This window comes from Dama dama, chromosome 9, assembly GCF_033118175.1.
Source record: "Dama dama isolate Ldn47 chromosome 9, ASM3311817v1, whole genome shotgun sequence".
In the NCBI taxonomy this organism is placed as follows: domain Eukaryota; kingdom Metazoa; phylum Chordata; class Mammalia; order Artiodactyla; family Cervidae; genus Dama; species Dama dama.
The window spans coordinates 45,023,510-45,039,585 of NC_083689.1; the positions used below are offsets into that span (position 1 = coordinate 45,023,510).

Here is a 16,076-nt window from a genome sequence, read left to right on the forward strand (position 1 = left end):
AGATAGCTCCTCGTTCCAGCTTACACTTCTTGATATCTACAGGCCCTTACCCATGTAGTCGTTGTTATCTACAGGGGTTTTAATCTGTTGCACCGGTCCCTTCTGAAGCGGTTCCCTTTGTTTACTTGGCTTCTGTTTGCCGGTCTCTTCAGTGCCTAATTTCCGCCCTGACACAGGCGGGCGGAAGTGGTCTCTTGTTTAGGTTCACTAGTTCCATCGCGCTGCGGGGAGAGGGGGGGGCGCTGTTTTCCCCGTCTACGCTGCTCAGGCTCCCGGCTGCTCTATATGGAGCGGGCCCTGCGTGGCGTGCGGTTCCCCTTTTCAGGTACTCCACAAAAGCGAGGACTCGGTTGCGCCTGCGTTTTGTGCCTTCCCCGGCCCGAGCAGCTCAGGCAGCCAGGAGCTTGATGGGCGCATTCTCCCCGGGTGCGGTGCGCCTTCTCCCCTCCGTGGCCCCAGTCTCAGTTTCTGCCCACGCCGGTCGGGTGCCTTCGGCTTCTCCCCTCCGCGGCCCCAGCCTTAGTTTCCGCCCTTGCCGGTCGGGTGCGTGTGCCCTGTGTCTAGCCGCGACCCTCCCGGGGGATGTTGACCATCCAGAATCTCAGGAAGTCTTTGGTTAGAAACTGGAGGCCTGTTTGCAGTGCGGGAGGGGATGCCGTCTCTGGGGCCGAGTTTGCCCCTTTCCCCTCCCCCCTTGCCTCCTGCCCCCGGCGGGGCTGGGCCGGTCTGCAGCCGGCTAGCTCCTCTGGACTTGCTCAGACCCTTTGTTCTGCGAACGTCTGGCAGTGTGTTCGGCCGGTTAACTTTCTCTCTCTCTTTTGCTGCCCCACAGTTTAAGTTGGGAACACACAAAAGCTCCCTCCGATTGCCCTCAGGGCACTCAGGCCTAGTCCTTACCCTAAACAATGCCGCCCGCTCCTCTCCATTCTGCCCCCACTTGCTGGTGGCGGATGCGGGCGTCTGGGGTACTTTTCTGCTGGGAGTTGCTTTTAGGCACGTAATCTGTGGGGTTTATTTATTTATTCATTTATTTTCCTCCCAGTTAGGTTGCCCTCTGAGATTTAAAAACTTCCCCCAGACCCGCCAGTGCAAGGGTTTCCTGGTGTTTGGAAACTTCCTCTATGAAGACTCCCTTCCCGGGACGGGTCTCCGTCCCTAGCTCTTTTGTCTCTCTTTTTATCTTTTATATTTTGTCCTACTTCCTTTCGAAGACAATGGGCTGCTTTTCTGGGTGCCTGATGTCCTCAGCTAGCAATTAGAAGTTGTTTTGTGAAGCTTGCTCTGCGTTGAATTGTTCTTTCGATGAATTTGTAGGGGAGAAAGTGGTCTCCCCGTCCTATTCCTCCGCCATCTTGGCTCCTCCCCCTGACATAAGTACTTTTGAAGGAGGTCAGCATTATTGCCATTACTCCTACCATAGTTTGTTCTCGGGTCAAACTATAGGGAGGGAACATGCCCCACCTATCAGCAGAAATTTGAATTAAAGATTTGCTGAGCATGACCACCCCCCCCCCCCCCCCAATCAGAGCAAGACTCAGTTTGTCCCACAGCAGGTACCTTACATCAGGAGGCTTCCATGGCCTCTAATCCTTATCCATCAGAGGACAGACAGAATGAAAACCACAGTCACAGAAAATCAACCAAACCAATCACATGGATCACAGCCTTGCTTAACCCAATGAAACTATGAGCTATGCTGTGTAGGGCCACCCAAGATAGACGGGTCATGGTGGAGAATTCTGACAAAACATGGTTCACAGGAGAAGGGAATGGCAAACCACTTCAGCATTATTGCCTTGAGAACCCCATGAATGATATGAAAAGGCAAAAAGATATGACATTGAAAGGTGAACTCCCCAGGTCAGTAGGGGCCTAATATTTTGCTGGAGAAGATCAGAGAAATAGCTTCAGAAGGAATGAAGAGGCTGAACCAATGCCTAGTTGTGGATGTGACTGGTGTGAAAGTACAGCCCAATGCTGTAAGAACAGTATTGCATATGAACCTGGAATGTTAGGTCCATGAAACCAGGTAAATTGGAAGTGGTCATACAGGATATGGCAGGAGTGAACAGTGACATTTTAGGAATCAGTGAACTAAAATGGACCAGAATGGGAGAATTTAATACAGATGATCATTATATCTACTACTGTGGGAAAGAATCCTTTAGAACAAATGGAATAGCGCTCATAGTCAACAGAAGAGTCCTAAATGCAGTACTTGGGTGCAGTCTCAAAAATGACAGAATGAGCTCTCTTCATTTCCAAAGCAAACCATTCAATATCACAGTAATCCAAGTCTACGCCCCAATCACTAATGCTGAAAACATTGAGGTTGAACAGTTCTATAATGACCTACAAGACCTTTCAGAACACACACACACAAAAAAAAATTATGTCCTTTCCATCATAGGGTACTGGAATGCAAAAGTAGGAAGTCAAGAGATACCTGGATTAACAGGAAAGTTTGGTCTTGGAGTACAAAACAAAGCAGGGCAAAGGCTAACAGAGTTTTGCCAAGAGAATGCACTGGTCACAACAAACAGCTTCTTCCAAGAACAAAAGGGAAATCTCTACACATGGACATCACCAGATGCTCAATACTGAAATCAGATTGATTATATTCTTTGCAGTCAAAGTTGGAGAAGCTCTATTCAGTCAGTCAAAACAAGACTGGAAGCTGACTGTGGCTCAGATCATGATCTCCTTATTGCAAAATTCAGACTGAAATTGAAGAAAAGAGGGGAAACCACTACACCATTCAGGTATGACCTAAATCAAATCCCTTATAATTATACAGTGGAAGTGACAAATAGATTCAAGATTAGATCTGAGAGAGTGCCTGAAGAACTCTGGAAGGAGGTTTATAACATTGTGCAAGAGGCAGTTATCAAAATCATCCCCAAGAAAAAGAAATGCAACAAGGCAAAATGGTTGTCTGAGGAGGCCTTACAAATAGCTGAGAAGAGAAGATAAGTGAAAGGCAAAGGAGAAAAGGAAAAATTTACCCATTTGAGTGCAGAGTTCAAAAAATTAGCAAGGAAAGATAAGAAAGCCTTCCTCAGTGATCAATACAAATAAATAGAGGAAAGCAATAGAATGGGAAAGACTAGAGATCTCTTCAAGAAAATTAGAGATACCAAGGGAACAGTTCATGCTAAGATGGGTACAATAAAGGACAGAAATGCTATGAACCTAACAGATGCAGAAGATATTAAGAAGAGGTGGCAAGAATACACAGAAGAACTGTACAAAAAAGATCTTCATGACCCAGATAACCATGATAATGTGATCACTCACCTAGAGCCAGGCATCCTGGAATGTGAAGTTAAGTGGGCCTTAGGAAGCATCACCATGAAAAAAGCTAGTGGAGGTGATGGAATTCCAGCTGAGCTATTTCAAGGCCTTAAAATGATGCTGTTGAAAATGCTGCACTCAATATGCCAGCAAATTTGGAAAACTCAACAGCAGCCACAGGACTGGAAAAGGTCAGTTTTTATTCCAATCCAAAAGAAAGACAATGTCAAAGAATGTTCAAACTACCTCACAATTGCACTCATCTTGCATGCTAGCAAAATAATGCTTAAAATTCTCCAAGTGAGTCTTCAACAGCGAGTGAATTGAGAACTTCCAGATGTTCACGCTGGATTTAGAAAAGGCAGAGGAACCAGAAATGAAATTGTCGATAACTGTTGGATCATAGAAAAAGCAAAAGAATTCCAGAAAAATATCTACTTCTGCTTCATCGACAGGGTAAAGCTTTTAACTGTGTGGAAATCAAAAAACTGTAGCAAATTCTTAAAGAGATGGGAATACCAGACCACCTTACTTGCCTCCTGAGAAACCTGTATGAAGCTCAAGAAGCAACAGTTAGAACTGGACATGGAACAATGGACTGGTTCCAAATCAGGAAAGGAGAACATCAAGGCTGTATATTGTCACCCTGCTTAATTAGCTTATATGTAGTATACAAGACTGAAACGACTTAGTAGCAGCAGCAGCAGTGTACATTATGGGAAATGCCAGACTGGATGAAGCACAAGCTGGAATCAAGATTATCGGGAGAAATATCAATAACCTCAGATATGCACTACCCTTATTGTAGAAAGTGAAGAGGAGCTAAAGAACCTCCTGATGAAAGTGAAAGAGGAGAGTGAAAAAGTTGGCTTAATCTCAACATTAAAGAAGCTAAGATCATGGCATCTGGTCCCATCACTTCATGGCAAATAGAAGCGGGGGGGGGGGGGGGGGGGGAGGGAGTGGAAACCAGTGACAGATTTTCTCTTCTTGGGCTCCAAAATCATTGCAAATGGTGACTGCAGTCATGAAATTAAAAGACGTTTGTTTCTTGGAAGAAAAGCTATGACAAACCTAGACAGCATATTAAAAAGCAATGATATCACTTTGCCAACAAAGATTCCTATAGTCAAAGCTATAGTCTTTCCAGTGGTCATGTTTGGATATGAGAGTTGGACCATAAAGAAGGCTGAGCATCCAAGAATTGATGGTTTCGAACTGTTGTGCTGGTTAAGACTCTCAATAGTCCCTTTGACTGCAGCGAGATCAAGACAGTCAATCCTAAAGAAAATCAACCCTGAATACTCACTGGAAGGACTGAAGCTGAAGTTCTAATACTTTGGCCACCAGATGTGAAGAGCCAACTCATTGGGAAAGACCATGATTCTGGGAAAGACTGAAGGCAAAAGGAGAAGAGGGAAGCAGAGGATGAGAAGGTTTGATGGCATCACCAACTCAATGGACATGAACTTGGACAAGCTCTAGGAGATAGTGAGGGACAGGGAAGCCTGATGTGCTGCAGTCCACGGGGTCACAAAAAGTTGGACACGACTTAGCAAGTAAACAACAATGATACATCTAGTAAGGTTTTCTTCCTGGTGGCTCAGAAAGTAAAGACTCTACCTGCAATACAGGAGATCTGGGTTTTATGTCTGGGTGGGGAAGATCCCCTGGATAAGGAAATGGCAACCCCCTCCAGTATTCTTGACCTGAAAATTTCATGGACAGAAGGTCCTGGCAGGCTACAGTCCATGGGACTTCAAGGAGTTGGACATAACTGAGTGACTAACACTTACTTACTTAAGGGTTTCTTTTTTATTTTTTCTTCCAGTTTTATTGAGATAAAATTGACACACAGCACTTTGTAAGATGTAGAGCATAAATCTGACTTACATACATCATTAAATTATTACAACAATAAATTTAGTGAATATTACATGATCTCATAAAGATAAAAAATTAAAGAAATTTTTAAAAAATTTCCTTGTGATGAATCAGGATTTACTCTTTTAATAACTTTCATATATAACATGCGTCAATATTAATTCCATTAATATTTACAATGTTTTACCTGGGAAATCCCATGGACAGAAGAGCCTGGAGGGCTAAAGACCATGGGGCTGCAAAGAGTCAGACCATACTTAGGAACTACAACAACAGCAACAGCAACAAACATAATTTCCCTAGTACTTATTTGTCTTATAATGAGAATTTATACCTTCTGATTGCACTCACTTGATTTTATGTCTCTAGTAACCACAAATCTGACATCTTTGTTATGAGTTTGCTTGATCATTTGTCTGAAGTGTGATTGAGTTACTGTACTATTGCAATCCCTGTTACACAACATAATGATGTGATATTTCTGCATATTTCAAAATGATCACCATGATATGTCTAGTTTTGATTTGTCACCATATATTATGTAGTTATTGACCATGTCCCCTACATTATAAATTTCACACCCTGACTGATTTATTTTGCAACTAATATTTATTTTATACTTCTTACTGTCCCTCATGTATTTCTTTCCTTCCCTATATTCTTCTCTCTGGCACCCCCCAGTTTATTCTCTGTATCTATGATTTTGGGTTTGTTTGTTTGTTTTTTTTTTTGATATATGTGTACATTTGTTTTCTATTAAGATACATAACTAAGTAAAATTATACAGTATTTATGTTTCCTATCTGACTTATTTCACTTAACATAATACACTCTAAGTCCATCCATGTGTTGCAAATGGCAAATTTTTATTATTTTTTTTGAAGGCTGAGTGGCATTTACATATATATATAAAATATTTTTTCTATCCATTATCTATTAATGCATACTTAGGCTGCCTCCACATCTTGGATAGTGTGAATAATGTTGCAATGAATATAGGGGTGCACATATCTTTTTAATTCAGATAAATAACAAGGTGGGGGATTGCTGGATGTAAAGGTAGTTCTATTTTTAATTTGTTGAGGAATCTCCATACTGTTTTCAATGGTGGCTGCACCAATTTACAATCACACCTTAGTGCCAGAGTCTTCCCTTTTGTCCACATCCTTGCCAGCAGTTGTTTGTTGTCTTTCTGACTAAAGCCATTCTGACAATCTGACAACTGTGTGGTGAAGTTTCATTATGGTTTGGATTTACATTTCCCTGATGACTAGTGATACTGAACATCATTTCATATGCCTGTTGGTTAACTGTTTATCTTCTTTGGAAAAAAAAGTCTATTCAAGTCCTCTGTCTGTTAAAAAGGAAAGAGTAAAATATATCTGACAGGAATAGCATATGAGTTGGGAGTGCAAGTCCCATTAATTAATGGAATCAATCAATTTAAAATGGATTAATTAACTAATGGAATATCCCATTAATGAAATATGCAACTCATTTTCCAGACATCCTGGAATGTGAAGTCAAGTGGGCCTTATGAAGCATCACTATGAACAAAGCTAATGGAGGGGATGGAATTCCAGTTGAGCTATTTCAAATCCTAAAAATTGATGCTGTTAAAAGTGCTTCACTCAATATGCCAGCAAATTTTGAAAATTCAGCAGTGGTCACAGGACTGGAAAAGGTCAGTTTTCATTCCAATCCCAAAGAAAGGCAATGCCAAAGAATGTTCAAACTACTGCACAATTGCACTCATCTCACATGCTAGCAAAGTAATGCTCAAAATTCTCTGAGTCAGGCTTCAACAGTATGTGAACCATGAAATTCCAGATGTTCAAGCTGGATTTAGAAAAGGCAGAGAAACCAGAGATCAAATTGCCAACATCCAAAAAGCAAGAGAGTTCCAGAAAAACATCTACTTCTGCTTTATTGACTATACCAAAGCCTTTGACTGTGTGGATCACAACAAATTGTGGAAAATTCTTCAAGAGGTGGGAATACCAAACCACCTTACCTCCCTCCTGAGAAGTATGTATGCAGCTCAAGAAGCAACAGTTAGAACCAGACATGCAATAACAGACTGGTTCCAAATGGGAAAGGAGTACATCAAGGCTGTATAGTGTCAATTTGCATATTTAACCTCTATGCAGGGCCTTCCCTGATAGCTCAGTTGGTAAAGAATCTGCCTGCAATATGAGATCCCAGCTCGATTCCTGGGTTGGGAAGATCTCTTGGAGAAGGGAAAGGTTACCCACTCCAATATTCTTGAGCTTCCCTGTGGCTCAACTGGTAAAGAATCTGCCTGCAATGCAGGAGACCTGGGTTCGATCCCGGGGTTGGGATGATCCTCTGGAGAAGGGAAAGGCTACCCACTCCAGTATTCTGGCCTGGAGAATTCCTTGGACTGTATAGTCTATGGGGTCGCAAAGAGTCAGACACGACTGAGAGACTTTACTTTCACTCTCACAGAGTACATCATGTGAAGTGCCAGGCTGGATGAAGCACAAGCTGGAATCAAGATTGCCAGGAGAAATATCAATAACCTCAGATATGCAGGTGACACCACCCTTACGGCAGAAAGCGAAGAAGAACTAAAGAACCTCTTGATGAAAGTGAAAGAGGAGAGTGAAAAATTTGCCTTAAAACTCAACATTCAGAAGACTAAGATCATGGGATCTTTTCCCATCACTTCATGGCAAACAGATGGGGAAACAATGGAAACAGTGGCAGACTTTATTTTGGGGGGGTTCCAAAATCACTGCAGATGGTGATTGCAGCCATGAAATTAAAAGATGCTTGCTCCTTGGAAGAAAAACTATGACCAACCTAGACAGCATATTAAAAAGTAGAGACATTACTTGCTCATTCCATGGGGTTGCAAAGAGTCAGACACAACTGAGTGACTGAACTGAACTAAACTGAACTGGGAATGCAAAAATGAGGTTCAACTATCTTAAAATCCTAACTGTCCTTTGCATAGTGCAGAGAAATTTGAGGTTAAAAAAAAAAATTAGATAAGGTATTTCACACAAAGTAAACCTGAAGAAAGTTGGTTCTTTGGACAAATTAGGGAAAATTCATTAATAAATACAAAGAATGTCACTTAAACATAATAAAATGTATGATAGCCTGTTAAAATGTTTTATAAACCTAATATCCCTAAAACACATCAACTGGAGAAGGCAATGACAACCCCCTCAAGTATTCTTTCCTGGGAAATCCCAAGGACAGAGGAGCCCAGTTAGAGCCAGTTCATGGGGTTGCAGAGTCAGACACAACTTAGTGACTAAACACAAAGAAAATATATCAAACAAAACAAAAAACTACAGAGAGAACAAAGTAGCAGCAGGGGATTATACAACATTCCCTTCTCTATGATAGACAGAAGAAATAGATAAAAATTAATAAAATTTGAACATCAGAATTCCAAACGAACACATGAAAAACATTGCATTCAATGGCAGAGGAAAATACAGAATTTTCACAAAAATGATCACACAAGGCCCATAATCTAAGGTGTAAAACACTTCAGAAGATTAAATCTCTGTACTCAGAGTTTGAATTCAGAATGCATTAAAACATAAATAAGAATGTCTCACATGTTTGTAGATGATAAAATATTATTTTTAATATTTGGGCCAAATAAAATATTCACATATCAGCCCTATAGGATTCTTCAAAGGCACCAAGTAAAAGGAAATGTAGAGACTTAAATATGTATGTTAGGCTATTCTTTTACTCATGTCTTAAACATCCTTTAAAAAAATATCATATAGCATTGAAACATGTATATTATCATATGTGAACTAGATCGCCAGTCCATGTTCGATGCATGAGACAGGGTGCTCAGGGCTGATGCACTGGGATGACCTGAGGGATGGGATGGGGAGGGAGATGGGATGGAGGGTCAGGATGGGGAACACATGTACACCCATGGCTGATTCATGTGATTATGGCAAAAACCACCACAATATTGTAAAGTAATTAGCCTCCAATTAAAATAAATTTTTTTAAAAATCTAAAAAAAGAAAATATGTCATATAATGGCAAACATAAACCAAAGAAAGTAAAGAAACAAAAGATACAATAAGGCACATCAACAAACCAGATGACAGTTCTTCAAAAAGACAAATAATACTGATAAACTTTTGCTGAAAATGATCAAGAAATAAAAGAAACCACAAACAACCGTAAACTATTATCAGCAGTGAAAACAAGGACATCACTAGGGGTGCCAAAAAATTACATGATACTTACTGATTCTGTGAACTGTTTACTGATTATGGGATATAAGAATTCATACCACCAGGACACATATACAAAAATAGCAGCATTCTCTGTAACTGCTAAAAAAATGAAGACATATATGTATTCATCAGCACAAGAGTGCATGATTAAAGTATAGTCAGAAAATTATATTTTATACAGCACAGAAAATGAATAAATCCATGATTCAACAACATGGATGAATTTTTTAAACATAATAACAACAGATTCTAAGAGAAAGTCAAAAATACAAGCAACATGATTAATCCATATGTAAGCCAAATCAATTGACATTGTTAGATGTACAAAAACAGATAATAAATCTATGAATAAAAACAATAAAATGATTTTTTAAATAAAATTCAAAATAATGGCTACCTGGCAAGCAGGAGCTGGTCTTGAATAAGCAGGTTGAGAGCTTCCAAGCACCAGAGTAGTTCTCATTCTAGGTTTGGGGGATGGGCCCTAGATGATTCATTTGCAAACATTCCATAAGATGCATCCTTAAAGTCTTTACATGCTTTTCAATATTATTTTTCTCATTAAAATTTTGCTCTAGAAATTATGCAATATATTGGAAGAATATAGAAGGCTAGAGATTAGGATGGTTTGCTTTATTCTTTGATAAAAAATATAGTTCAATTAGTTCACAGGTGGAATCGTTAAAAAGAAGAAAACCTGGGGAAAATTTTTAGGAAGATCTTGCAGAAATCTTTCAGATGATTATTTATGCAAGTAGGGTATCCCCATACCTCACCCTTGAGGATGGACAATCACTTTTTCTTAGGTATGCCTGTCTCTATCCTTGCCCTCCTCCAATCTCCAGTTACTCTAATTCTAGAATAGATATTGTAAACATATGTTTATTAATACATTTAATATATATTTAATTTTATATAAATTAATAGTATATGAACATAATTATTGTGCATAACTTACTCTACATTTAGAGTAATCAAAAATTGAATGATAATAAGAATTTTGTATATGGTATATATATAATATATGATATTCAAATAATATGCATATAATATGTAAAATATGTGTTCTCACAACTTCCCTGTTCATGCCAGTCTACATGCATACTCAATTTGATATTTACAGCTTTCTGAAATTTCCACTGCTTCATTTATACTCATATTTCCTCACAAGCATTTCCTCTTTGAAGTGTTTCATTGTCTCTTTACAAATATATAATCTTTATTTTAGGATCACTATTCAAATCTGGTGTTCCCTACTAGATGCTGTAGGGCTCTCATAGTTTTTATGATTGGGATCTCAAGTCTGCACAGCTCTCTTCTCCACTAGCAAATAAACCCCTAGATATAAGGGCTTGCATTCTGGCCACTGCCGTGTCCCTCACAAACTTCAGAGCATCTGTAACATTGCAAGTAGTCTATAAAGGTTTAATAAATGATTAAATGAACTAAGAGCCTAGGAAGATTTTCAAAGAGTTTAATTAGCAGAATGACACTGATATTAAATGAAAGAACATTGGATAAATACTAGATTTGTGGTAAAAAAATAAAATAAATGTTTTACAAGATGGTTTTACAGATTAACCAAGTACTTACATATAACTTTCTAATAGAAAGATTTTAAAAGGCCAGCAATACTGTTCTTTAATTCAACATCAGCTCACGAACTTCTCTCACGTGACAGAGTCTACACTGGTTCCTTCATGCTCATGAAGAAGCAGGGCCAGGACTCTGACATACAGAGTCAGAGGCAGGGTAAAGCCACCTTCATCCAGTCATACCTAAGAGGGGACAACAGACCCTTGAAGGGACTGAGCCCTGGACTAGACAAGTGAATTAAATTCACTTAATATTCAAAGTACCATGGTGATGTTCTGTTGCTAGTTCTATTAGTGGTAGAGAAATCAAGATAGTGGAGTGAGGGGGAGTCATTTGATATTAAAGCTGCTGTGTAGCAAGCTAGGATTTAGCTAGAGGTCTCCTTGATCCTACACACTCTCTCACAGCTCCACCACTTAAAGGCAAATAAAAAGAGTAGAAAATACAGAAGTGGGAATAGAAATCACAGCTTGCAACAGGTGTTAAGGACTGCCTGTGCATATTACCTCCGTATTTGTCAAGGAACTTGAATAGCAAAACATGCTTTCCCCATCTCAAAAGTGATTATAAAGCAACTGTTAGGGCTTGGGCAAGTTCACAAATGCCCACATAGGTCTTGAGAACTAAAGAGACAGATTCTGAACTAACCCCAAGACGAATTCTTTTCACTTTATTACATCTAATCACAACAGTCCTCCTATTTGTGGGTAAATTCAAAATCAATATTTCAGTTTTTCTTTGCATTTTGTGTTCCTGGATGACAAACACATAAAGCAAACACTCATTAAAAACAAAAATCAAACTTATTGGAAAGATAATATCTAAGACTTATCTAATGATATTGTTAATAATATTATTTAAATTGCTTAATTGATAGTGTCAGTTTGGGCAGTTTTGCTTCTTTTATTTATGTGATCACAGCAGTTTCTAAAACTAAAATTTTACCTACCTCTAGATAAATCTCTCACCTTTTAGGTATAGGTTCTTTCCCTTCATTGTTGGAGTTATTTCCATGTTCAGACAAATTCCTTATGTACCCTATAGGAATAATCATAAATGAGTAGCCAAAGCATTGAGTTGACATGCCATGTAAAGAAACTACTTGTCTGTCTATTGACATGCAGCAGGTATGAGGTATGAGAATACCCAATGTCTAACCTTTGATAGCAAGATAAAAGTTCTATTCCAAGTGGTGGTACCTCAGCAATTGAGAATCCAAGTCTCCTTCTTGTACATTAATCAGAGGAATTGTACTTTTTCCTAATTTCACATATTCCCAAAACACTAGACACTTGGATCATTCTGTTCATGAATATAGTAGTGCCTGAAGACTTCACAGTAATTCACTTTTACTGCTATTGTTCAAAACCAAGTCTCATACTAAAATGATCTATGAACTTGGGATGTGAGATGAGATAGAGGGCATTATGTGTAGTTTTCTTTATGTCAGTGCTGACATAAAGGATAAAAGGACTCATATATAAAAGGACCATAAGAATGTTACATTTAATGTGATAAATTAGGATGAATAAACAGGATGGAAGAGAAATGTCACGGGCATAGGAAAGAAGAAAGACATGACTAGACTTAGTTTGGGGGACCCTGTAAACAGCAGACAAATGAAAGGAGGAAAAAGGAAAGGAGGGATAATATAAAAGTGGAAAGAATTGTGGTCATTCCTAGACTTTCCCCTTTACAACTTTCTCTAGGCTCAGTCCTAATTGCATCCTGCTCCTCAGAGCACCTGTGACGTCTTTATTGTGGAAGCTGTAAATGAGGGGGTTCAGCACAGGGGTGATGATGGTATAAAAGGCTGACACCATCATGTCTTGCTCAGCTGTGTGGTAGGAATCGGGAAGCATGTAGGTGTAGATGGTGGCACCAAAGAATAGTAACACTACAGTCATGTGTGAGGAGCAGGTGGCAAAAGCCTTCCTGTGGCCCTTGGCTGAATTAATTCTGTGGATGAGGTGCAGGATGAAGGCATATGAGCTTGAGATAACCACAATGGGGATGAGGAGCATGAGAATACAACATAGGTACATGAGCATTTTATAGAGGGAGATGTCATAGCAGGAGAGCTTCAGCAAGGCAGGAGCCTCACAGAAGAAACTCAGGATTTTTCTGGAATGACAAAAGGGGAAGCTCATGGCTATGGGTGTGAGCAACAAACCATCCACCATTCCTAGGAACCAGCATCCAGACACCAGGCATACACAGACTCTCTGGTTCATCAGCAGAGGATAATGGAGAGGTCTGCAAATGGCAGCATATCTGTCATAGGCCATGGCAGACAGGAGAAAAGTCTCAGCTCCAGCAAGCGTCAGATAGAAGAACATCTGGATCCCACAACCTGAGGGAGAAATTGTATGATCTCCTGTCACCTGGCCCAGGAGCATCTTGGGCACAGTCACAGATATGTACATGAGGTCCATGAGGGAGAGCTGGCTGATGAAGAAGTACATGGGGGTGTGCAGGCGGGGCTCCAGGCAGACGAGGATGATGAGGAGGGCGTTCCCAGCTAGGGCCATCAGGAAGAAGATGAAGGTCACAGTGTAGAGGAGGAGGGCGTGTTTGGTTTCACCAAAGAGCCCCACAAGGATGAAATCACTTGACGTTTGATTCTGTGAATTTTGATTCCCTGAGTACATGGTTACAGTTCTCACTGAAGAAGAAAAGAAGAGCCATCACTTTTAGAAATTTCACATGCACATATTTTTTAAAGATTTTTCCAGAAAAGTACTTAGAACTGTTTTGTTTTTTTTTTTTAAATATGAAATTGTACTGACGTTAAGTCAAATGTTCAAATTTCTGAAAGGCCAGATTGCATTTTGACCACAAGTTTTGAGGAGATTTTGGGGAGGTGACAACTGTACAAATAGACAAGTTGTTTACACTCTGTTAATTACTTATTTTTTCCCCAAACTGAGAATATAAAAGGACTCATCTCATAGGATGGTTAGAAAACTAGAGTAGCAAACACAAAGTAAGTTTTAACACAATGTGAATGTAGAATGAAATCATTCATTAAAGCTCCCACTCTACTTTTAGACACAGTAGGCCATCCAGGATTCAGAAACTGAAGTCAAAGCTGGTGCTAATGTCAACATTAATATTGCTAATTGTACTAATACAAGTTAAGTTTACTGAAATTTGAAATATCATTAAATATTTTTCTGTCGTGTTTCCATTAAGTCCACTTCCCTCACTAAACATTTCAATTTACTCAACTGTTTCTTGCACAATGAAGCTCCGTAAAGCAGAACCACCGTGGGTATCAGAGCAGAGACTGCCCAGCCTGGCTATGGAGAGCAACTCTAGGTAAAGACCTCATGCAGGACAGAAAGCAAGAGGGGATCAGTTTTACACAATATGGGAGCCAGAAGATGGACAGATTTGGTGCAGGACAGAAGAGTACTCAGTATGCAGACCTTGTACAGAGCTAGGAGGGCCATCAGGATACAGAGCTGATAAAGGCCAGGAGTCTAGGAATGTCCTGCTTGGTCCCCTTCAAAGCTGCAAGATAACATCTACGGCATTTAATATATTAAGTTTCATTTAGACAAATGATTTTTACAGGAATTTTTTTTTAAGTAACATATGTCCTGAATAGCAATTATTTTAGTTTAGAATGAATTGAATAACATGTCTTTCTCATGCCATTTATTCTCCCAAAATAGTGTCTAAAATATTAGATATTTCATGCACAGTGCATGAGTGAGTGATAGGAGTTAATAGGATTAGGTGGAGTAGCTGGTTTAACCACACAAAGCTGCAAACCAATCTTGATCCCTCCAGTCCTGTATCTCGTTTTTCTTAGGAAACTAACAAAACTCTCCTGTCTATAAATTATCAGTTTTGTTCAACAACTGCTTTGCCTGAATATTTCAGTTTTCAAGTTTCTGAATTATACTTAACCTAATTATCCTATACTTATTTAAGTTAGGGATAGAGTTCTAGATTATGGAAAGTTCAGGTGCTCAATGAAAGACTTTTTATTAGTCTCAGGGTTAGAGAAATTTGCACACCAGTTTAGAGAAATTTGTAGAGGAACAGTTCATATAATATCTGAAATACATGGATAAGTAAAGTGTAATGTAGTGAATTTAGAGCAAAAATTAGAGGTTAGAACTTAGAGCAAAACCTAGAGCAAAGAAAGATAGTGTGTGACTTCAGGAAATCTAAAGTCAGAATTACATTAAGGATAGCAACAGAAATCAGATGTCTTTGCTCCTTACTTTCTTTGCTCCTTTATCAATTTCAGAGGAAATGTGCTAACAAGCCACATCCCAGGAATGAGACAAGCAAAGAATATAGTGCGTATACCTTTTAAGTCCTTCCTGTTCCTTCAGAGAGTAAATCTGAGTCACACCAGTGAAGCTGCTTTTACAATTCTAAAGCCAAGGCAATCATGTTTAAATTCAGGAGAAAAAGTGGGAAAGTTACATCATCAGTTTTTTTACATTAGGGAATTGGGATAAAATTTTGTTCTTCAGCCCTTCTTAGCATTAAACAAGCATAAAAACCAACAAGACTGGAGAAGCAAGGAGGAATTTTGAAGTTTCTTATTTATTCATATTACCCACACTTGGCATCAGCTCATCCTTGGAACTCTACTTTTTTTAAGGCACTCTCATAATCCACCATTTTGTTTTTTTGTTTTTCCATTTGCTTTATCAGTTATATTGTATATTTCCACTCGTGGTATACATGGGAATTGAATGTGTTTGCCAGTTGGGTGCTGCACCTATCAACAAGCAATCTTCCGTTTCCATAAGAATATTGTACATTAAGTTTAAAATATACTACTCAGATTAAAAACACATTTTTCCTTTTTCATGCTTATTTAAAATGTTCTCTGTCTTTGTAAATATAAATCTTAATTTCAGAAAGGAAGTATTTGGGGGAATATAAACAACAAAGTCAGAAGTTGACCCAGAACTGATTTAAAACACTGTGTTTTTCTCCTCACACATTCTGTGGTCATTCTGCAGTTGCATACTTTTTGTGTGTGACACTGAGCCATCCAGTGATTGCTTCAGATGCTCCATAGTA

At 39.2% G+C, this 16,076-nt stretch overlaps 1 protein-coding gene across 1 annotated transcript; it reads right to left on the reverse strand.

Moving 5' to 3' along the window:
- Window positions 1-12,700: 12,700 nt before the first annotated feature.
- On the reverse strand, window positions 12,701-13,672 carry LOC133062870 (olfactory receptor 2T3-like). Its single transcript, XM_061152229.1, has one exon. It carries the CDS (start codon window positions 13,670-13,672, stop codon window positions 12,701-12,703), a length of 972 nt encoding a protein of 323 aa, XP_061008212.1.
- Window positions 13,673-16,076: the final 2,404 nt, after the last annotated feature.

What these genes read in the sequence shown, in the direction of transcription:
- LOC133062870 (XM_061152229.1), bottom strand. Translation starts at nt 13,672, where the DNA reads ATGTACTCAGGGAATCAAAATTCACAGAATCAAACGTCAAGTGATTTC.